This window comes from Centropristis striata, chromosome 10 (genome assembly GCF_030273125.1).
Source record: "Centropristis striata isolate RG_2023a ecotype Rhode Island chromosome 10, C.striata_1.0, whole genome shotgun sequence".
NCBI classification, from domain to species: domain Eukaryota; kingdom Metazoa; phylum Chordata; class Actinopteri; order Perciformes; family Serranidae; genus Centropristis; species Centropristis striata.
In genome coordinates, this window is record NC_081526.1 from 5,236,169 (window position 1) to 5,259,278 (window position 23,110).

At 37.4% G+C, this 23,110-nt stretch overlaps 1 protein-coding gene across 1 annotated transcript in view; it reads right to left on the minus strand.

Annotated features, from left to right (window-relative positions):
• The window catches only part of abca12 (ATP-binding cassette, sub-family A (ABC1), member 12), a 147,414-nt gene that overhangs the window by 46,162 nt on the left and 78,142 nt on the right, over positions 1 to 23,110 (minus strand). The window contains exons 37-52 of the mRNA XM_059343220.1: positions 22,981 to 23,100; positions 22,727 to 22,817; positions 21,443 to 21,622; positions 19,848 to 20,178; positions 18,062 to 18,176; positions 16,470 to 16,799; positions 14,975 to 15,044; positions 14,737 to 14,871; positions 13,143 to 13,304; positions 12,740 to 12,923; positions 11,197 to 11,415; positions 8,944 to 9,140; positions 5,722 to 5,879; positions 2,766 to 2,999; positions 2,407 to 2,548; positions 629 to 875 (exon numbers count right to left, since the gene is read on the minus strand). Coding sequence (XP_059199203.1) covers positions 629 to 875; positions 2,407 to 2,548; positions 2,766 to 2,999; positions 5,722 to 5,879; positions 8,944 to 9,140; positions 11,197 to 11,415; positions 12,740 to 12,923; positions 13,143 to 13,304; positions 14,737 to 14,871; positions 14,975 to 15,044; positions 16,470 to 16,799; positions 18,062 to 18,176; positions 19,848 to 20,178; positions 21,443 to 21,622; positions 22,727 to 22,817; positions 22,981 to 23,100 — 2,915 coding nt within the window. The remainder of the gene's footprint in view (positions 1 to 628; positions 876 to 2,406; positions 2,549 to 2,765; positions 3,000 to 5,721; positions 5,880 to 8,943; positions 9,141 to 11,196; positions 11,416 to 12,739; positions 12,924 to 13,142; positions 13,305 to 14,736; positions 14,872 to 14,974; positions 15,045 to 16,469; positions 16,800 to 18,061; positions 18,177 to 19,847; positions 20,179 to 21,442; positions 21,623 to 22,726; positions 22,818 to 22,980; positions 23,101 to 23,110) is intronic.

A 23,110-nucleotide genomic window follows, 5' to 3' on the forward strand; every position in this document is an offset into this window, starting at 1 on the left:
CTTCCAGCTAATCAGCAAAGATCAGGCTACGTCACAGACAGTGACACCATGATATCTGACCAATCAGTATGATAATAATAATATAATAATATTAACTTTATTCACCTTGACCTCCAATGTAAAATTTTGAATTTTGAAAAAAAATCAGCAAGAAACAGTCGTACAAACAGAGTTATTCTTCAATGACTTGTACGAGGATAACTTGACTATAATGGCATATTAGGGCAAAGTATGAATAAAAATAAAAATACAAACCCGAAAAAAGTCACAGATTTAAGAGAAAAGAGTGGGGGGGAAAGCATTTTTTTTCTCCCAGATTCACCACTTTAAATCTCATAAATCTGCGGCTTTTTCTCTCGCAGATTTGCCACTTTAATCTCGTAAACTTTTTCCCAAAATATTACCCCCCTCCCTCGGGTCCGTATGTTTTTTTTTATACATTCTGGCTGTATGTAATATCCTCCAATATTCTCTAGGGTTGAAATGTGGAATTTGCAAGTAATACAATGAGTGATCTATATGCGCCTGCAGCCGGACAGGGCATTTAAAAGCCGGACTGTGCGGCCTAAACCCCAGTCCTATCCCTCCCAGTGCTGCCTGGTATTTTCTTAGTCACGGAGGGACTGACCTGGCAAAAGAGAAGCTTGGTCCTAAGTTGTAGAGCGCAGGGCTGAGCTCCAGCTCCGGATAGTGCAACAGGTCGCTCTTGATGGATCCGAGGCCCATCGCACACACCATGAACAGGACAGGGAGCAGGATCTGGGAGATCAGGCCCTTCCAGTCTCTGCGGCAGTGGTGGAACCTCTTGATCAGGATGGCTGCCATCTGCTGCCAGGCCAGGGCCACGCCACGCAGCACGGAGGGACCGGTGAGCTCTGGAACACATGGGGAAATAATCGGGAGAGAGGATTTAATCAGTTTTGCTCCAACACACTTACATACCTTGGTAGTGTCTTCCTGCCTTGATGATGCCTGCTTTGTGTCTCTGGGGCACGCTGAGCTAAAGGTTAACGGGTAGACTGTATCACTGAAGATGGCAGCGCAATCCATCAAAATGTAGAAGTTGTTGAACTAGGTCAGCTGAGTAAGTACTCCTCAAATAATTGAGGTTAAGTTTGAAAGTCTAAAATAGGAAATACGGAGTGTTTCAGCATACACTGTGGCCTGTAATTATTATTTCAATCATCTTTACAAATTCTACAAAGAAATATGAATTCAGTGCTTTTACTTTAAACCTCTGAAGTCCAGGAGATTTTGGTTCAAATTTGTCAACTTCCTCTGCATTAATGTCTGTTTAGCATCTTTCAGTCTGTCCTTACATCACATGCATGGCTCCTTTTTCTCCACACAAACTTGGCTATCAGTCAGATTTTTCATTTTATTTTAATTAACAAAGTATAAAGCTGCCAGGAACCCAAAATACAAGCAAAAGACACAGGTGTCTATGGAAATGTACCTTTTTTTTAACCATTTATACACACAAAAACAGCAGAAATAATAATAAATAATAAAACTACAAAACAGTTAATTTGCATGTAAATTTAAAATAGTAATAATTTTCATTGTAGAAAGAAAATTCACATTTTAAAAATGGTCTAGAAACATAAATGTCACACTGTGAAAGCTCCTATGATTGAACTTTCAACTGGCTTTCTCAGCTTGTCTACATATCATATATAAACAAAGTTATTACTGTAAATAAAACATGTATTTTCAATAAATAGATGGACTCCAGAGGGTTAAAATAGCAGTTTTTCATGCCGTGCATTACTTAGTGATTGTTTCTTATTATGTGTCCTCAGCTTTGTATGTAAATTGAATCATTCGTTCCAAGTAATATTCACTAAACCAGTTCATTGGCTTAATTAGTTGATATTTCAAAGTAAAATGTAATTGAGGGACATCAGTGAATCTGCAATTTACTTGTGTATTTTCATAAAAAGATAAGTAGGTTCTATTTTTATGTTCTATATTTTTGCAATAAATTATTTTCATCATTCAATATTCCAGGTTTTCCATTAGCTTGTTTTTGATCATCATACATCCTAAGTTTAGGTTTTCCTTTATTCATTTTTTAATTAAAATCCCTTTTTGTGTCACTGCTCTTCTAATGCACAACATGGGTGAAAATTTACCCATATCCACTTTTTAGCTAAGTAGCTTGCAAAGCTTACTACTTAGCCAACTTCTTGGCTAAGTATTTAGCTAAGTAGCTTGGTAAGCTAAATACATTTTACTTAGAAACAGCCTGAGTAAAGATTACAAACACTTTCTGTGTGGAAAAACTTGCCTAGCTTTTTTTAAGTAAATGTCACTCTAATTTTTTTCAGTGTATTTGTGAACACCACAGTTGATGTCACAACACAATCAGATATTGTTTGAATGCAAAGTTTTCCTTTTACTCACTGATCTTGTCACCAAAGTTGGAGTAGCCTCCATTGGAGTCTGAAGAGAAGCTGGCAATAGAATCAGTGTCAGAAATGGTCTCGGAGATAGACAGCGGGCCGTCCCCGTCTTCTGTGTTCCCGTGAGTCAACTGGAGGAACACCTACACAGATAAAAACAAAACACAAGCATCAGTGTATGCTGGAGAGATTAGATTCAGAGATGGAGGTTTTACAGTTTGTGATTATCAGACACGTCAATGGGATCAAGTTTATGAGCACATTTTTTTACACGGGGAATATATTCAAATGTTTTTCTCCACTGTGTCTGCAATGCAAACCTGTGTTTGTGTTTGTGTGTGTGGGTGTGAAGAAGCTCACCTCCTCTAGGGTGGTGTCAGAGATCCCATATCCACCCAGCTGCAGGGCTTCCAGGTTGGAGTCCAGCGCGGTCAGCAGGGAGCGGTATGAGGAGGCGTTGGAGGAGGTGAAGGGGGGCAGGGAGTAGACCAGGTCCCGGCCCTGGGCCTCCTTCAGTCTTGCTTCTGGTACATGAGCCTGGATGAAGGCCTTCATTTCAGAGTTGTCAATCGGCTCAGATGCTAGGTTCTGCCTCTGCAGATAGAAAAGTAGGAATAGATTACACAGGTTTACTTCATACAGCTACAAATCAGCTGCTTTAACCCATTTAAGGCGGGAAAGCATTACCGCATATCTACCATTAAAACCGGGGGCGCTGTTGTGTTATTCTACCATTAAAACCGGGAAAGCAGATACGTCGTTTTGTAGTATTTGTAGTTTTTTCCACCTATTTTCGGTCTCTTGGCCAATGAAATGCATCAGAATACATGTGGGAGTGTCGCAATGCAACATGGTACTTTTCCAGAACTTTGAAATCATCAGCAAAAAAAGACACAAAATGACCAAAAAAAAGACACAAAATGGCCAAAAAAAGACACAAAATGACAAAAAAAATACACAAAATGACAAAAAATGACCAAAAAGACACAAAATGACTAAAAATGACCCAAAAAAACAAAAAATGACTAAAAAAAGACACAAAAAGACACAAAATGAGAATACATGTGGGAGTGTCACAATGCATCATGGGACTTTTCCAGAACTTTGAAATCATCCCCAAAATAAAGACACAAAATGACCAAATAAAGACACAAAATGACCAAAAAAAGACACAAAATGACTAAAAAAAGCCACAAAAAGCCACAAAATGAGAATACATGTGGGAGTGTCGCAATGCATCATGAGACTTTTCCAGAACTGAAATCATGGTGGAAGAGGACTATAGCGGAGGGAGCTCAGATATAACAGCTATAAGCTCTCGAATACTTTTTGAATTTCATTTCTATCTGCTACAGAGGCTGAAAAATCTATTATTTAGTAGAAGAGTTGACACTTCTGTTGAATTTCCAGAAAAACAGATTTTAGGGCGTTATTTTATCAACCGAAAATAGGTGAAAAAATTACAAAAACTACAAATACTACAAAACGACGTATCCGCTTTCCCGGCTTTAATGGTAGAATAACACAACAGCACCCCCGGTTTTAATGGTAGAAATAATACCAAACCAAATACCATACCAAAAAATACAAATTTGTTGCATTAGGCTTACGAACTTTTGTTTTTGCCTTTCATTCACGCATCGTCCAAATAAGTTATAATTCATCTCACTGAGCTTTTAAGGACGAGGCAGATTTAAGAAACTGGCAACCCGTTTTGTTTGACACTGCCTGAGGGTTTCTGCCTTTAGGTTGCCTGAATGACTGAGCACCACATAGAAAAGGCATTTGATACAGCCTGGAATAGAAAAAGAAACAGCCAAAATACAATACTGAAGAATTTTAGGTCTCAGCAAATGTGCACAGTCATATGGGAGACTATTTGGGATAGAAAGATTCCTATCGCTTTGGTAAAACGCCAAAAACAGAATCAGTTGAAGATATAGTACAGTTGTATGCTGAAAAAGTACGAGCTAGTTTGCAGCAGTCAGCAGAGCATTATTTGTGCTGGATTTATCCTACTTAGCAGTTTTTCCAATATATCTGATACAAATCACACTATTGCAATATGTATTGTGTGCAACCCCAGTGTCCAATGTGGCAGAAAACAGAACAGCTCCTCCATAATAGTGTATTTGGGAAATGTTTCTATTTGTGCCAGCTGTCCATCTACAAAGATCTGCCATTGTTAAAAGAAAATCTGAGTAAAATATATCAGAAATATGTTACTTTCTCACTTCTAAGATAAAGGTTGTGGCCTACAGTGACTTAGCATTAACTAATGTTAACATATTATCTTGGATATTATCATGGACAACTGGGAAAATATGGATTATTTAACCAGAAAGAATGATGAAAAAATGTCCCTAACATGGAGACAGGATGTCTGGGCTTGCTCAGGCAGTACATATGTCTAAACATGTTTGGGTTTGAGCACTTCCTGGACTCAAATTGAGTTTGTTCGAGGTGTTCTTTGGATGGGATTTACAAAAATTGCATAAAACTACAAAGTGGACACATACAACAAGTTTGTTTCTAGGTCTAACATGAATTTCCCATTACAATAAATGCATTTTATTTGTTTTTAAATATACTATACCTGGCAATGTGCAATCATTTGTGCAATCATTTGTCCTTCAAACGTGCAATATATTTATTAACACTGCATAGCATCATATCTGCTTCTGGCAAATTGAATTGAAGACTGTGCACCTTACCTCCCTTTCTTGCCTATGTTTACATTATAGCGTATATATTTTTCTTTTCATTTACTTGCCTATGTATGTTTATATTGTATATTTTTATATTTTATATGTATTTTATTTATTGTCGCACTGCTTTTTGGAGTCAGCTCTCAAATCTCATTGTACATGTGTATAGTGATGACCAAAAAAGACACAAAATGACTAAAAAAAGACACAAAAGACTAAAAAAAGACACAAAATTACAAAAAAGAGGACACAGAATGACTAAAAAAAGGACCAAAAAAGACACAAAATGACCAAAAAAGACATTAAAGGCATTCTATTCTATTCTATTAAAAGAGAACATCTAATGCAGGAATGTCCAAACTATTCCATAAAGGGCCATGCTGCTGCAGATTCTTGCAGAACACACCTGATTTGACTGATCAGCTGTTTGAACACTGAGATCAGTTGATTTAATGACTCGTGCCTGTTGTGCTTCTACTTGTTTGGAAGGAAAACCTGCAGCCACGTGGCCCTTTCTGGAACAGTTTAAACATGCCTGATCTAATGCAATCAATGCATTTTGTGAGATTATAGCATGTGCAAATTTGCAAGTCAGTGAGGATAAATACCTTCTTGGTGAGAGTGAGTTTGTAGCCCTGACCCAGCTTCTCCTTCAGGTGGAACGGGGATCCGCAGCATTTCAGTCCTCCTCTCTCCAGGAAGGCGATGCGGTCGCTCAGTACTTCAGCCTCATCCAGGTGGTGGGTGGACATGATGACGGTGCGATCTGACCGGACACAAACATTAAACACTCATTATTTTAGTGCATTATTAGCATTAGCATATCCTAACCCATAACTCTAATGGAAGGTTAACGCTCTGGAGTCCATGAAACCACCTGCACATTACTTTTTCATGACGTGAAAACATAAAAATGACGCAACGTCGAGCCATCAGCTTCCCTCTAAAGTTCTGGCTTGAAACTCCATACCAGATTTTTTTTATGATATTCTGCCAAGTAAAACCGGAGATAATGTCAAATATATTTAGTATAAAAATATAGAACTAGAGATTATCCTCATTCTACCTCTTATATATTCTATTTGCACCCTGCGTTCACATTTGCAACATTAAACATTCTTAATTGATGATCGTTTTGAAAGTAAAAAAAAACTTTTATGCAGAAAACTGTCCTTGGGGGATTTAAAAATGCTCTCATATAGCTTTTAATTTTGTTTTTATTGATTCTTTACTGAACTTTTTTTTGCAATATATTACATTTTTATTTATTATTTATTCACTCAGTGTTCATTTCTGGAATTGGTTGATGTAATACATATGTATTAGGTATAATAATGTTAAATATTCTTAAAAATCAGCCTTTATGCTCATTAAATAGAGAAAATAGGCTTAAAGTGCAAAAATATGCTTCGGGACACTTTAATGTACATATCATGAGGTTTTAAGCAACCTGTGTTGGCTGCTGCATTGTTTAAAAGAGGAGCAAATTTGTTGCATTAGGCTTATGAAGTTATAACCTGTTATAACTTAGGTTATAACCTGTGTTCATATTTGCAACATGTACATTTCTGTTTGTAAAACATACTTTTCAAGATCAGATTTTATGTTTTCCTTTGTTTCTTTTGGGTTAAAATTTTTTGATCATGTAAGTCAAAGTTAAAAAATTAATTATCAGGACATATAGGTGAGGTAACGCTGAAAAAACTGATACCAACATGGCATGGTGAAGACTTTTTAACATATTTTTTAACGGAAATAATAGCCCAAGATTTCAGAGGTTTAAGATAACAGCATTATATAAAGAAATGCAGCACACGAAAATCCTGAGATTCGATGTCAGTGAAATGAGATTATGTTTACCAGCAACTTTGCAGGAGTTTCAAGGTTAGGTGAATGGTGAAATAACACAGCAGAAGCAATATTTGGATGTTTTCTGGGCAAATTACTTTTCTTGTTTTCCTATGCAAGTGAGTACATGTTGGCCTTTTGAATGTAGCTGCAGAAACACTCTTAACAACACACGACCAGATAAACAACCAAAACCCAGGCATCACAAAGACAAAAATCACAAACAAACTGTGTCATGCACATACAAATTATCAGAAAAAACAAGCACACAAAACAAAAAGCGATGCTTAGTATATCTGGATATAAGAGTCCCCTGGCAGCAAAATATCACTTGCATCTGGGACAGGGTCGATTACACAAGATGTTTTTCCACAGCTACAATTATATGACATTAAGCAGTCTCCCTGCCATGTAAAAAATGCTGCTGCGGCACTAAAATAGCCTAGAAAAATACTGGATTTCTTTTAGACTAATTAAATGCTAAATTTAAAGTCAGAAGCCTGAGCAGGGGAAAGCCCCCCAGGTTCCTGCTCTTCTATTCTTTCCCTGTTATGAAATAAGGAGGGGAGGGGCTTCTTCAGTGGAAAACAGTAGGGCAATTATAGCAGAGATAGTTTGGATTGTCTGTGCCATGTGAGTGTGTGCACAAAAAAATATGCATTTGAGGTTTTTGCTGGGATAAGACAAAAAATAAAATAAATGTGTCTTCGTCACTGTCGTCCACAGCTGATATGATTAAAACATTAACTTTATACATTTAAAACTCCTTATACTGAAAAGCTTGTAATGTTACATACCGACTTTTGTTGTTAAATAGGTAAGTAAATAAACTTTATTTCTCTTCCACCTTTAAAAAACAGACTTACAAGGTGCTTCGAGGTGCACATAAAACACCACAAGAAGTTCGGGGACAATAAAAATAAAACAAAATCATAAAAGAGCAACATAAAAGCATTATATGTCATAAAAACCCCACCCAATATAGGCAGGTTTTTAAATGCGTTTTAAAATGTGACACGCTGACGTGACCTGATGCTGAAAGGGAGTTTGTTCCTCAAAAGCATGAACCCCTTTTTTTTCTTAAGCCTGGAATGTAGAACTTTTAGCAACACTTGATTTGGGTTCTCGGTGCAGAATAGAAGCTTTTCAAGATTGTAAATATAGCAGCGACAAACCATGGGAGGCTTAAAAAGTAATCAACAAAATCAGGAAAGTTAATTCTAAAACAAACAGGGAATCAATGTAATTCAGTTGGAGCTGGTGAGATACGCTCTCTCTGTGTATTGTTTGTCAGAAGCCTTGCTGCTGCATTATGCACCCACAGTAGATGGTAATTGCTGCATGATTGAGGCAAGTACATAATGAGTTGCAGTAGTCAAGGTGAAAAGAAACTTAATCATGAACAAGTTTCTCAAATGAGTTTTTCTGAAGTACTGGTTTAGCTGGCCAATAATTTTGCACTTCTTGATTTCTGGTTGAATGCTTTACATTAGTTGTCAGTTGCCCAAGGTGTGTGTCTGTGTGTGTAATGTATTCAAGGAATCCAGATCGTCTTGATTTTTAGGACTTTAGATATACGATTTGTTGTCATTGTAACAATGATGGGGCACTGTGTTAAAGTGACGAATAATTTGGCCAAGAAGTTACAGATACAAATGGAACAAAACGGGCCGAGTACTGAGCCTTGCGGAACCCCACATCACATAAAAGGAGAGAATACTTAACTTTTTTCTTTTTACCTGTTCTTTTTTCTTATTATTCTGCTATTTCTTTAATCTCAAATCTTTATTTATCAATCTCTTCCAAACAGACAATGACATTTTCACAATGAAAATGAAACCACAATTAACAGAGGATTGTGTCTGAAAACAAAATTATCCTAAGTTTATGGGCGACCGTGTAGTAACAATAGCGGTAGTAGTATCTATAATTTCAGACTCAGTTACCTTATCAGTGTGTTAGTATGTGTCTGAACAACTCACTTTTCTTGTGCTGGATAACAATGTCCCAGATGCTGCGCCTGGAGCAGGGATCGACTCCTGTGGTGGGTTCATCCAGAACCACCAAGCGAGAGCCCCCTATGAAGGCGATGGAGATTGACAGCTTGCGCTTCATGCCTCCCGACAGGGTGCCCACCCGCTTGTGTCTGTGAGCATACATGCCTGTCTCCTCTAGGATCCTAGTAGGGGAGTCAATGAAAACCATTTAACATGTTAACATACTTTTTTTGCACATTGCAACCTAGTTTCTCAGCTATACTTCCATCGGTTCCATCAGTTACCCAGCGGGGGGTTTCTGAGCTACAGGAACACGTGGAGAGGTGCAGCTTCTTGCTTTTAAGTTCATGTTCATTACTGCTCCTCTTGTCATTGCTGAAAGCCTCCAGAAATAGTCCCATGATGCAACTGGGGGTTCAATCCATAGCTTAATGATGCAACGCTTGTATCCAAGAGGACGCAAAGGAATAAAGTCTTTCTATTCTTATGTGAACTTATATACATATATAAAAGTAAAAAATATTGGGCCCCATTCACGAACTGTTCTTAAGAACAAATTTGTTCTTAAGTCCTACTTACGAAGATTGTGGCATTCATTAATTTTTTTCTTATCCAGGATTTTTCTTAGGTAAGAACAAATCCTACGAACACTAAGGAGAACTCTTAAGCACATTTCAGTGCTGACATGTTGGCATGGTTGTGTTGTCTTCTTTTTTTAAGTTCAATAAAATACATTACAGTGACATTTCCGTCATATTTATGTATTTATTTATTAATTTCATTTTTTTTCATTTTAATTAAATTAAATGTGCCAACGCTTTAACATGAATCAAGTAAATTGGAAATCATGCCGTCAATTAGTGATACCACACATTCAAGGACAGTTTGATTTCACAGAAGTGTGATTGACTCAGAGTTACTGTACAGTGTGTTGTTTAAGTGTTCCCTTTATTATTTGAGCAGTGTATATACAGTCATGGAAAAAATTATTAGAACATCGTTTCCTTCAATTTCTTGTTCATTTTAAAGCATCCACTGCACACGTAACTGCCTCCCAGGCCTCCTTTTTGTTTGTGTTGGTGCAACCTGCACTAAGGCTGCTAAATATAATTTTCTTCCTCCGAGTGATCTCCTGCAGCCGAACTTCTAGTTCTGAACTGCTAAAGTTTTTTTTTCTTTTTACCTGTGCTCCAACAGATTTATGCTTTGCTTTAGGCATTCTCTTGCTGTTTCCTTTGTGTGGCTTTTTATGGGCCCTTTTATGGGCATTAATGGGCGGTTACCTACGCTAATCCTATGTTAATTAGACTCACCTGGCAACTCAATTTACGAGGAGATGGCATTCATCAATTTAAGAACACGGCTGCGAACAATTCAGCGGCTTAAGAACACATTGATGAATCTGACGTAGGGTCTTCATAGAAATCTTCTTAAGAAGGACTTAAGAAAGAATCTAAGAAGAAGATTCTTAAGAAGGTATTGGTGAATGAGGCCCATTGTTCTAAAGTTGACTTAGCATGCTCATGGAACAAAAGCATTCTTTACTTGCAAATTAAAGTGTCTGATACATTTCACACCTTCAGAGATTCTAAAGTGTTGGCAAATTTCAAGGAAAACTAACTACATACCTGCAAATTACAGCAAGAAAAGCCATAAAACCTGTTTGGCTATAATCGTAGCTGAATTTTACTCTTACTCTTTTTAAAATAATATATCTAACAGGACTGCTACATAAAATTATCCCAAGTTTATGGGCGACCGTCTAGTAACAATAGCAGTAGTAGCTATAATTTCAGGCTCAGTTACCTATCAGTGTTCACTGATCGACGATGTGTTACTGCAGGGGTCTCAAACTCAAATTACCTCAAATCACCCAAAAAAGGACACAAAATGACCCAAAAAAGACAGAAAATGACCAAAAAAAGACACAGAATTACCAAAAAGACACAAAATTATAAAAAAAAAAGACAGAAAATGACCCAAAAAGACACAAAATGATTACAAAAAGACACAAAATTACCAAAAAAGACACAAAATTACCAAAAGACATAAAATTACCAAAAAAAGATACAGAATCACCAAAAAAGACAAAAAATTATTTAAAAAAGACACAAAATTACCAAAAAAAGAAATTAAAGGGACCTTCCACACACATCATGCAGAGCATCTGACATAATCTTTAAAATGCATTGAATTAAGATTAAGTACGCTCCCTGTAACAGATAATTGGTGACTCACGTGCGGACTTGCTCATGCAGTTGCTTCTGTGACCAGTAGGGGGCTTTGATCTGGCCGTACAGCAGCAGGTGCTCCTTGGCGGTCATGTGGTCAAAGAGGACGTCATACTGCATGCACACCCCGAGCTCTTTACGGACGTCTTCGATGTTGTCCTGCATGTCTCTGCCGTACACCTCTATGGTGCCAGATGTTGGGGCGAAGAGGCCGGTCAGGAGAGACCTGAGCAAAAAGCATGATTATTTAACATGTTAACATACTTTTTCTGCACATTCCATTCCGGAGTGGAACTCCTTGCCACTTTACATAGATTCCAAAGAGAGGTATACATTTTTAAAAATTTTAAATTAAATTTTTTTAAATTTTTGCTTAACCCTTTGATGCACAACATGGGTCTAAAGTGACCCGACTAACTTTTTATATTCTTTATCTTTGCAATAAATTAATTTCATCATTCAGTATTCCAGGTTTTCCTCAATTAACTTGTTTTTGATCATCATACATCCTAATTTTTTTGATGTTTTGCATCAAAGGGTTAAACAGTTTCTTTTAATGTTGCAGCTGCAGTAGCTAAACTGTACGGGTCCACAAGGGTCTTCGTATAAACAATTCCTATTCTGTGAGAGCGCTTTATCTTTTCCTTTATTTATCTTTTATTTATTTTTTGGTATCTGTTTGTATGTTATGCTATGGTGTTTGTATGTTGTGTATGGACTCTTAATTTTACTGTACAAGTGTTGCGTCATGTCTTGTGACACATGTTTGTCAGCGTTTATGATTGTATATGTGTTGTGACTGTATTGACGGTTGTTGTTGTTGTTGTTGTTTTTGTTTTGTTGATGATTTCGGAGAATGGACAATTTGATTTAATGTTTGGACTCCAGGAAGAATAGCTATGCTAAGGTGCTGATGCTAATGGAGATCCAATAAATAAATACATTTATTACATTTCTTAGTTCTGGTTTTGGGTTATTTCATGTTTTATAATTGGGGGAAAAGTATATAATTCAAATATATAGTCAGACAGTTTTTCAATTGCTTTTGCTCATATTTGCTACTTTGAACATTAAAAAACAAAGTGGCCTTTGTTTTTTCCCCCCATTAACTATTTTATGTACTTTCTCTGCAGCACTTTGCTGCTAAATTGTGATTGGTTGCTCCCAGGAATATTGTAGTACATGACAATCTTCTCAGTTTAGGTTGTTTTTAACATCGTGTGATCTTATTCTGCTGATGCACTCATTGCGCGCTGCCTTGAATAAGAGCATCAGCAAAATTAGTCACATTTAAAATGTAAATGTGAGTGCTCCAGTTGATGAAGACCTGTCAGGCTAATCTCCACCACGGTGCATTCGCTGTGCCAGATTTGGACAAAACAATCCCGCTGTCAGCAGCAGACCCTTTTAAAGGGTCTGCTGATTAAAGGGTTGCACAAATCACATTTAAAAAGACACCTCGTACAGTATACGAATGGTCAAAATGCATTTGTATTCATCTTACGCCGTGCTGACACAGTGAAAACTGAGAGGAATTGTGTAACACATACATGGTGGTGGTCTTGCCGGCTCCATTGTGGCCGAGCAGGGAGGTGACATGGCCCTCGTAGAAGGAGACATTAAGGTTTTCAATAGCGACTCGCTCGCCATAGATCTTGCTGAGACCGTGGAGGGCGACGCCCACTGGGAGCTCTGAGAAATCTTCCCCGGCCTGGGAGGAGAGAGCGCTCTGGCCTAAGAGAAACATGGAGACAGAGGCAAGCTGTAAATCAAACTCACAGGGGACAGGAACTAAATGAAGAGTGAGGGTGAAATATAAATGTAGTGAGGTGGCGGAGTTACAAAAAAGAAGACAGAAAGACATTATGTTCGCACTTCAAAACACAACCCCGGAGCAGTTGTTTATTGTTATCTGCTTCCAGATAGTACAATGTCATTTTTTTCCACTTGTACCTTTTCCCTTGTCGTCGGAGAAGACAGGCTGGTTTTTCTGCATGATGTTGGTGAAAAGGAGTCCTCGGCCCACTTTACTGTTTGACTTGACGCAGCAGCACAGCTCGGCCCAGAAGGAGGCTTTGAACGGGAAGTACCACGGGGCAGGGATCCCGTACTTTCCTGAAGGGGACAAAAAGAACCCAATCCTTCCCATTAATACATGAAGCACTATTTAGAGATACGATTAACGAGCAATTTAACTCACATTATACTCTTAATGTCTAACAGTATACCATCCCTGCCTTCATGTCCTGTCCACCCATATTGCCTGTTAAGTGTCTAAAAAAGTGCTGTATAAATGAAACAGTCCATCAGTCTGTGGCCTAGAGGTTAGGAATTGCGCTTGCAACTGGAGAGTCGCCGGTTCGAATCCCAGTACTGACAGGTCTAGGACTGAAGTGCCCTTGAGCAAGGCACCCAACCCCCCTGCACAGCTCCTTGGTCGCAGTAATGTGCTGCCAACTGCTCCTTGTATGGTGTGTTCACTTGTGTGTAAAAACGGATGGGTTGAATGCAGAGGTTGAGTTTCCCCATTGTAGGATTAATAAAGTAATCTTCTTCTTAAAAAACATATTATGAAAAGATGTCGTATAGGATGCAGGACAGAACAGAACAATATCTCCTGAAGTGGAACATGTACCTTGATAATATATGTATATATATATATATATATATATATATATATATAGGCCGCTGTGAGAAGTTGGTGGATGTGCATTGTCTTTAAGGATTAAGAATTATAAACTGATGTAATATTTTGTTTTTACTGCTGCATTTTTATGGATCTCTTTTATGTTGTTTTTTTTTTAGCTTAGCCACTCTCAGCCTCTTATTTGTGTGTTGACGGGTAGGTGGGTGGGGGATTTAGTGTTTGTAACTGATTGTACTATGCATCCTATGTTGTGTGATTGTTTTGTTTAATACAAAATAAAAATTGCTAGTCATAAAAAAGAAGTCACGACAAGTGAATACCAATAGTTTCTCAAATAAAAACGCTGATCTTAGTATCCGGACTCCTTTACTCCAATCTGCTTGAGTTTTTAACCCTCTGAAATCTTGAGCTATTATGTCCGTCAAAAAAATCTGTTAAAAAATCTTCACCATGCCATGTTGGCATCAGTTTTTTCAGCGTTACCTCACCTATATGTCCTGATAATTAATTTTTAACTTTGACTTACTTGATCAAAATGTTGAACCCAAAAGAAACAAAGGACATAAAATCTGATCTTGAAAATTATGTTTCACACACAGAAATGTACATGTTGCAAATATGAACACAGGTTGCAAATATTACATATAACAGGTAAAATGAGGATAATATCTCGTTCTATATTTTTATACTAAATATATTTTGACACTATCTCCGGTTTTACTTGGCCGAATATCATAAAAAAAAAATCTGGCATGTAGTTTCAAGCCAGAACTTTAGAGGGAAGCTGATGGCAAGGCTCAGTGTTGCTTCATTTTCATGTCTTCATGTCATGAAGAAGTAATGTGCAGGTTGTTTCATGGACTCCAGAGGGTTAAGGACTTGTATGATTTTCCAGTTTACCTGGGAACACCATGCGGATGTAGATCCCGATGATGAAGTAGAGGATGGAGTCTATGAGCAACAGCCAGCAGAGCCACCCGAACGAAGCCGTGTCTCCAGCGATGGGCGAGGTGTACGAGTTGCTCCAGTGAATGCCTAAAGAAGCCGACAGAAGATTTAATTAGCTTCCGACTGACTACAGCAGCTTGCATCAAAGAGATCTTTTTTACATGCAAGTCAGATGTCGACATGTGCATACCTTCTCCCTGAGACTCGTAGCGAGAGATGTATTGACTGGCATAACTGAAACACGTCGGGGAAAACAAACCCTGCAGGAAAATGAGAAATAAATGAGACAGATAGAGATATACAGATGCATCAAAGATATATATCTTCTGTTTTCTATAATTCATCTCCTGCCTTTTTTTTTTTTAGGAGTGATATGAATAGTTTTGTTTGAGGCAAACAAGGCTTTAGATGTATGCAGTGATGTTTTATGTCTGACCTACAATTAATCATATCTGACAGCAAAATTAAAAAAGTATGTGTTACGTAAATGTGCAAAATTAATGTCGGCATACGAAGACTGCTCTGCAAACAGAACGTGTGTAAACTGTCAGAATGAAAAATAAAAATAAAGCTTCACAATGGAAAATAACTGGAGGCAAAAGCCAATATTTTCTCTCTTTCTTTTCCATAAACTGCCTATTTTGAATCATAATGTTGGTGTAATTGCTGTATTTGACAGATAAAGTAAATAACACTTAAACACTTGAATAAAAATAAAATAACATTTGTACATCAGTATCTTCCATAGTAAATTAAATGATTTGCTGAAAACAGGTTATTTCCATAACATGTCTTCTTTCAGATGAGAGAAAAGATTGAAAAAAAAACACATTTATTGCATTTTGGTTTTTTTTGAAGGTGTGGGGGATTGGGGGTGCATCAACCCGGATGGGACATAGAAGGGGGTGGGTGGCTAAAAAAGTTTGGGAACCTCTGGTTTAACCCTTAATATGACACTCATTGAAATACTTGCAAATTCCAAATTTCAACCCCAGAGAATATTGGAGGATATTACATACTGTCAGAATGTGTAAAAAAACATACGCGGGAGGGGGGTAATATTTTGAGAAATAAATTTACGAGATTAAAGTGGCAAATCTACGAGAAAAAATGCGCAGATTTATGAGATTTAACGTGGTAAATCTGCGAGAAAATAGCTTTTTTTCCCACTTTTTTCTCGTAAATCTGTGACTTTTTTCCACACAGATTTGCCACTTTAAATCTCTTTAATCTGCGACTTTTTTTTCTTGTAGACTTGCCACTTTAATCAGGTAAATTTGCAACTTTTTTCTCAAATATTTTTACTTTTTATTTTGGATATCCGTTGAAGTTACCAAATACAGTTCTTCGCCTGATAAAGGGTTAAAAGAAAAATGAAAAGAAAGGGGCAGTATCATCATGGTGAGGATGATGTCAGAAACCAAGAGTTCTGTGCAAAAATACAGGCAGGTTTGATCATTTCCAAGTGAAAAAAAAACACATTTAGGTGTTTATATTACTAGACTTTGTCTATTTGTGTCTGTAGCCAAAGCACTTTTTAAACCTTGAAAATACAACATTTAAATTTAAGCATTTTCCTAGGATTTCAAGCGCCCGTACAAACTCTGTATTTAAAGTTATTACACATATTACAGCATCAATACAAGGTAAAAACAAATGACAGAGCAGGTGCAGAGGTTCCTCACCAGGGCGCTCTTCTGGGAAAAGGTGAGATTTGTCTCCAGGGCGACGACCACGATATAGGGGAAGAAGCAGACGATGTAGAGCAGGCTGCCGCTGAGGCCGGCGATGTAGGTCTTGTCAAAGAAGGAGCTGACCAGGTAGCTGAAGGACAGGATGCTCAGACCGTAATCACAGAGGTAGAGGAAGAGGATGAAGCCGTCGCTGTGGGGCAGGATGCGGCCGTACTTCAGCACCAGCGTCAGGATGAAGATGGTCGTCACCAGGTAGGCGGCACACTCCAGGAACCAGGCGAAGAAGTGGCTCACCGGGTTGACTCCCATCATCTTCATGTACTGTGGGGAGAACAAGAACAACGATGGATGGGAATACTCACAAAAGTCAAGAAAAAAATCATGTTTCTGTGTCAGTTTTCTAATGGAGATTGACTGTTTACAGACGAGAATAAACCTTAAAGGTTCTGGAGGAGGAAGAGTTCTACTTATCACACTTTTAATTGATTGTCAGAAATGATTTGTTTTTGTCATTTCATATCGTCACACTGTTAAAATAATCGCCGGAGTCATTTTTTGTCGAAATTGTTTCGTTTTTTTGCCTAAATCATCTCCTCATGATGCCGGCTTCCTGTGGTTTATATCATGGGTCTCAAACTTTTTTTGGTAATTTTGTGTCTTTTTTAATAATTCTGTGTCTTTTCGGGGTCATTTTGTGTCTTTTTTTTATTATAATTTTGTGTCTTTTTTGGTAATTCTGTATATTTTTTGGTCATTTTGTGTCTTTTTTTAAATAATTTTGTGTCTTTTTTGGTAATTTTGTGTCTTTTTTGGTAATTTGTCTTTTTTTATATAATTTTGTGTCTTTTTTAATAATTGTGTGTCTGTTTTGGTAATTCTGTGTATTTTTCTGTCATTTTGTGTCTTTTTTTAGTAATTTTGTGTCTTTTTTTGGTCATTTTGATACTGCCTCCAGCAGCCCCCAGGTAATTTGAGTTTGAGACCCCTGGCCTACATCCTCAGTTGATCAGATCATGTGCTTTTACCCCTTTAAGATAATGGCCTATGTCAAGTGTGTGACTTAAGCGGATTTATTATGCCTAAGTCAAAATAAAATGTGACATAGGCAATTTTTTGAACAAGCCTTTGTGACTTAAGCAAGATATGGTTACACTTTATTTTGAAGGTGTCTACATAAGAGTGACATGAGCGTGTCATAAACATGACATGGGATGTGTCATGAACATTAATGACACTTTGAAGTAACATTAATGCGCAGATTTATGAGATTTAAAGTGGTGAATCTGCGAGAAAAAAGCTTTTTTTCCCACTTTTTTCTCGTAAATCTGTGACTTTTTTCCACACAGATTTGCCACTTTAATCAGGTAAATTTGCAACTTTTTTCGAAATATTTTTATTTTTCATTGTGGATATCCGCTGAAGTTACCAAATACGGTTCTTGGCCCGATAAAGGGTTAAAAGAAAAATGAAAAGAAAAGGGCAGTATCATCATGGTGAGGATGATGTCAGAAACCAAGAGTTCTGTGCAAAAATACAGGCAGGTTTGATCATTTTCAAGTGAAAAAAAAGAAAAACCACAGTACCTCGTGCAGCCTCAGTTCTCTCTCATGCACCAGTTTCTTCACGAAGTCAGCCACGAACAGCACCCAGGCTATCATGAGCATGAGTGGGAAGACAAAAGAGATGGCCTCCAGGTACCTGGGGAATACAGAGATGCCAACTGTCAGTCAGATTTCTAGAATATCTAACATCCAATCACTGTCAGCGGTGGCAGATGAAAAGGCCTATCATTCAGTCACTGGCTTGACAGAGAGAAAGAGATGCAAAGTGGAAGAGCAATATCGAAGAAGGGTTCGGGGCTTTTTGACAGCCGTGTTCTGAACCTCTTATTATTTACGCAAAATAAATGCCTCTCCATTTTTTTCTTGTTTTTTTTCACCTCATCATGTCTGCGGCCTGATACATGGGGATTTAGTGCTTGCTGTTTTTCACACTGCACAGCTTCAGAATATCTCACAGCTCATGTCAGAAATTGTGTTACTGAGTAATAAATCAGAAGCTTTATCATATCTGGTGACCGGTCAGAAGGCAGCCAGCCAGAGACGGTGCACTGGAGGGCAAGCACAAACATTACGCATCACGCTCCAGCATGATGTAGTGTATCCATGCACAAATTAAAGCCAAGCCATTGTTCTGAATTAGATATACAGTATGCTGCAGAGATGAGTGGTGCTCTCCAAGAGCCCAAAGGGTGTTTGAGCGCACGGTCTGAAAAAAAATGACTGCACAATAATAGTGAATATTCATGGTGCAGAGCCAATTATAATGCAAAAGGTTCCTGTGAATGACTACTTACTGTCAGTCCCAAGTGGCAAATAAATAATGAGAGAGCATGCATTATTCCACATCAATGGCTACGTGTCTCCCCTGTGGATCCTGTAATGTTTCTATGCATGCATCCATACACTGAAAATTATTTGTTTCCTACATGATTGAACAATCATTTAAGAGTTAATTTCTTATTTTAAGTGTTCAACATGCTTATTTCTTGATTCAACAATCTTAATTCAAGAAATCTGTCCATGCAGCAAGAAAATTCCCCTCAGATTTAGTGTTTTTATCTTGTTTTTAGACACACCTTTTTTGCAGTGTTCATGTTCATACACATCCAATATGCCAAAGATAATTACAGTACAAGGTGATGAAATTGAAAGGGTCACGGCTTATAAATATCTAGGGATCACTTTTCGTGTCTTTGTAAGTCATTTTGTGTCTTTTTTTGGGCATTTGTGTCTTTTTTGGTAATTTTGTGTCTTTTTTTGGTAATTGTGTGTCTTTTTTGTCACTTTGTGTTTTCTGTGGGGGTTTTTTTGGTTATTCTGTCTTCTCATTTTGTGTCTTTTTTAGTCAATTTGTGTCTTCTATTGTCATTTTGTGTCTTTTTTGGTAATTTTGTGTCTGTTGTTGTTTCCTTTTTAGTTATTTTGTGTCTTTTTTGGTCATTTGTGTCTTTTTGGGTCATTTTGTGTCTGTTGTTGTGTCTTTTTTAGTTATTTTGTGTCTTTTTTGTCATTCTGTGTCTTTTTTGTCATTTTGTGTCTTCTGTGGGGTTTTTTTGGTTATTCTGTCTTCTCATTTTGTGTCTTTTATTGTCATTTTGTGTCTTTTTTTAGTCATTTTGTGTCTTTTTTTGGTCTGCTTTGTTTTCTAGTCTGGATGTGATGAAGGAGCCATGCTTTGGCGCTCTTGGAGACTCCAGAGGGTTAATCTCAACGAGACTTTTACCTGGTTAAATAAAAGATATATGTATACTGTATGTGTGCTTGTTTGGATGAGCGTGTGTGAATGTGTGTGTCCGAGGGGACTCACTCGTCCCGGGGGTGGCAGGGATAAGGGAAGGGCTGCAGCTGGACGGCCGTGTCTGTGACTCTGTGTCCCGTCTGGGTCTCGATGATGGCCCTCTCGATTTGGTCCTGCAGGTAGATGAAGCCCCGGTTGTAGCGCATCGTCCGTGCGGCTGAGATGTAGTTGTCCTTGATGAAATAAGAGTTCCGGACTCTGTCAGTCCGCATGACGTTGTCCATGTGCATGCGGATGGTGTAGCTGACTTTGGGAGGCAGGGGGGACGAGGAGGAGGATGAAGACCTGGCCTGACGTTTTCTGGATGAGTCCTCGTCTTCAGGAAGCTTGAAGACGACACCTGAAAGACAGATTGCACCATCTCACTGCACGCACTTTATTCTAAGGACAAAATTCAAAGAGTGGAATAGCTCTGATGTTGCTTGGCCTAGATAAACTGTTGCTGAGTCAGATCTCCTGTACGCGTCCTTACTTCAACTCACCATAAGCAGAGAAAACTCTTTAGAGAATACAATGCAGATTAATGTAGATGAGTGTTTGTTTGATGAGCTGAATGCTTTGCTTCTGTCACAAGTCGGGCCTTTTACTCATGAAACCTTGATGTTTCTACCCACAAACTACCACAGAAACAAGTCCAGACAGAGTTCAAAACAATACACTGCAAAAAACATCAAGCTTACCAAGTATTTTCTTCTTATATCTGGCAATAGTATCTAAATTATATTGTTTTGAGTCTTTTTTTTGTTTGTAATTTTGTGTCTTTTTTTGTCATTTTGTGTCTTTTTTAAGTAATTTCGTTTTTTTTCTGTCATTTTGAGTCTTTTCTTTTAGTAACTTTGTGTCTTTTTTTGATAATTTTGTGTCTTTTTTTGGGTCATTTTGTGTCTTTTAAGTAAATTTTGTGTCTTTTTTTGATAATTCTGTGTCTTTTTCTAATAATTTTGTGTCTTTTTTTAGTAATATTAGTGTTTTTTCAGTCATTTTGTGCCCTTTTTTTAGTAATTTTGTGTCTTTTTTGGTCATTTTGATACTGCCTGACTAGCTTTAATTATAAGTATTATTATTATGTGCTTATATAATTATCTTATTGTTTAAAGACTTATTTTTAGGACTGACATTGTGAGCTTTTTCATGCTTTTCAAGCTATTCAACTGTTGAATATGGTGAGTTTTTACTTAAAATATTGGTTACAATTGAGAATTTTAGTTGCATGTAGTTTGAATGTAATTTCAAAAGCATTTTCTACCACCAAAACGTGCTTGTTTCAAGTATTTCTGGCTTATTTTAATGTTACTACAGTTGGGCTATTCAAGCCACAATTGCTCAAATGAAGTATATTTGGATTTATTTAAAGATTTAAAGCTATCATTGTTTTATCCAGTTTCTACATATTTTTTACTTATTTAAAAAAATCTTACAAAGAAACATTTACTTACTGCACTGGCAGATAACTTAAATTTTTTCGAGCCTGTATTTGCTTAATTCTAGTTATTTATTTCTTATTTTTTTGTCAGTTGTTTTTTTTGCAGTGTAGGGAAGATAAATAAACGGATGATTATGCTCTTTCACATAAAGCTTGTCCATGACACAAAATATTGACTCACTTGCGTAGAGGTCCCGGTTCTTGGCGAGGTCCTGAGCCACGCTGTCGAGCTCCTCAGCGGAGTCGTAACCACGGTAACGGTCAAACTTGATACAGGAAGAGATGTCCATCATCAGGGTAGACAAGGTGGTGATCTGATTCATTACCTGTTTGTTTTTCTCCAGCATAGCCGTCATATTAGCTGTGGAAGATAAAAAAAATAAAAAAAACACAGAATATAGATTTACCTTTGACTGCTGTCATTTCAAATCAATATAATGACTTTGGTTGTGTCTGTAAAGTGTCATGCCCTGTTATGTTGTATGTTAATTAAGATAGAAATATGTTCTGACAATACAAGATAATCTAATTAAATACCTGTAGGTGGAAATCAGACCTTGTGGGAAAATGACTGACATGTACAATTAAATCAAGGAGAGGTGCCCTAAGAAATGCATACATGTACTGCTTCCTGTAAGCCTGTACAGGTGCTATAGTGTTTTCTAACAGTGTGGCTATTTTAGAGAGAGCACTGCAAAAAATGTGTGTCTAAAAACAAGATAAAACAGTAAATCTGAGGGAAATGATCTTGCTGCATGGACAGATAATTTCACTTGACAAGATTTCTTATATTAAGATTAAGATTAAAGTAAGATTAAATCAAGAAATAAGCATGTTGAACGCTTAAAATAAGAAATTAACTCTTAAAACAATTATTTGTTTCTCACCAAGATAAAAAACACTTTTTGTGTCTTTTTTTGGTCTTTTTGTGTCTGTCTTTTTGTCTTTTGTGTCTTTTTTTTATTGTGTTTGTCTTTTTGTGTCTTTTTTGGTGATTTTACATCTTTTTGTGTCTTTTTTGTGTCTTTTTTTGGTCTTTTTGTGTCTTCTTTGTGTCTTTTTTGGTCTTTTTTGTGTCTTATTTTGGTCATTTTGTGTCTTTTTACATCTTCTTTTGGTCACAAAATGACCAAAACAGACAAAAAATGTACAAACAAAATAAATTAAAGCTGCAAGCAGTGATGAACTGGCCTTTAATCTTTAGATTTAGAAGTGTTACATAATTTATCTTGTTTTAAGAGTTAATTTCTTATTTTAAGCGTTCAACATGCTTATTTCTACATCAAACAATCTTAATATAAGAAATCTTGTCAAGTGAAATCATCTGTCCATGCAGCAAGATCATTTCCCTCAGATTTACTGTTTTTATCTGGTTTTTAGACACCAATTTTTTTGCAGTGAGGAATAAGAAGGTAAGCCTGGTATCCGCAGCTTACTAAAGTAAGACCTTCAAATGCTCACTCACAGAAGTTGCTGAGCGTCTCCTTCATTCTGCCAACATTGATGTCTGTCTGCATCTCAATGAAATTCTGAACAAAGGAATTGCCGAGGGAATTCTGACAGGAGGAGAGAGAGAGAGTCGATGATGAACAACATCAAGATTCGGCTGCTGAAACTCGTCGCAGACCACTGCAGAGTTTATCTTCAGAATTTCAGCGAGGCGACAGCGAGCCAGCGAGAATAATTAGACATACAGGAGACAGTTGTGAGTTTTCATACCTGCAGCATTGGCAAAGTGTGGCTGAGGAGCTCGGCAGACTTTATGATGTAGTTGGTGGAATCGAGCCAGTCCTCGGAGTGCTTCCTCAGATTTCCAAACTCCTGCAAGGTGGTGTTCGCCTGGACAAGG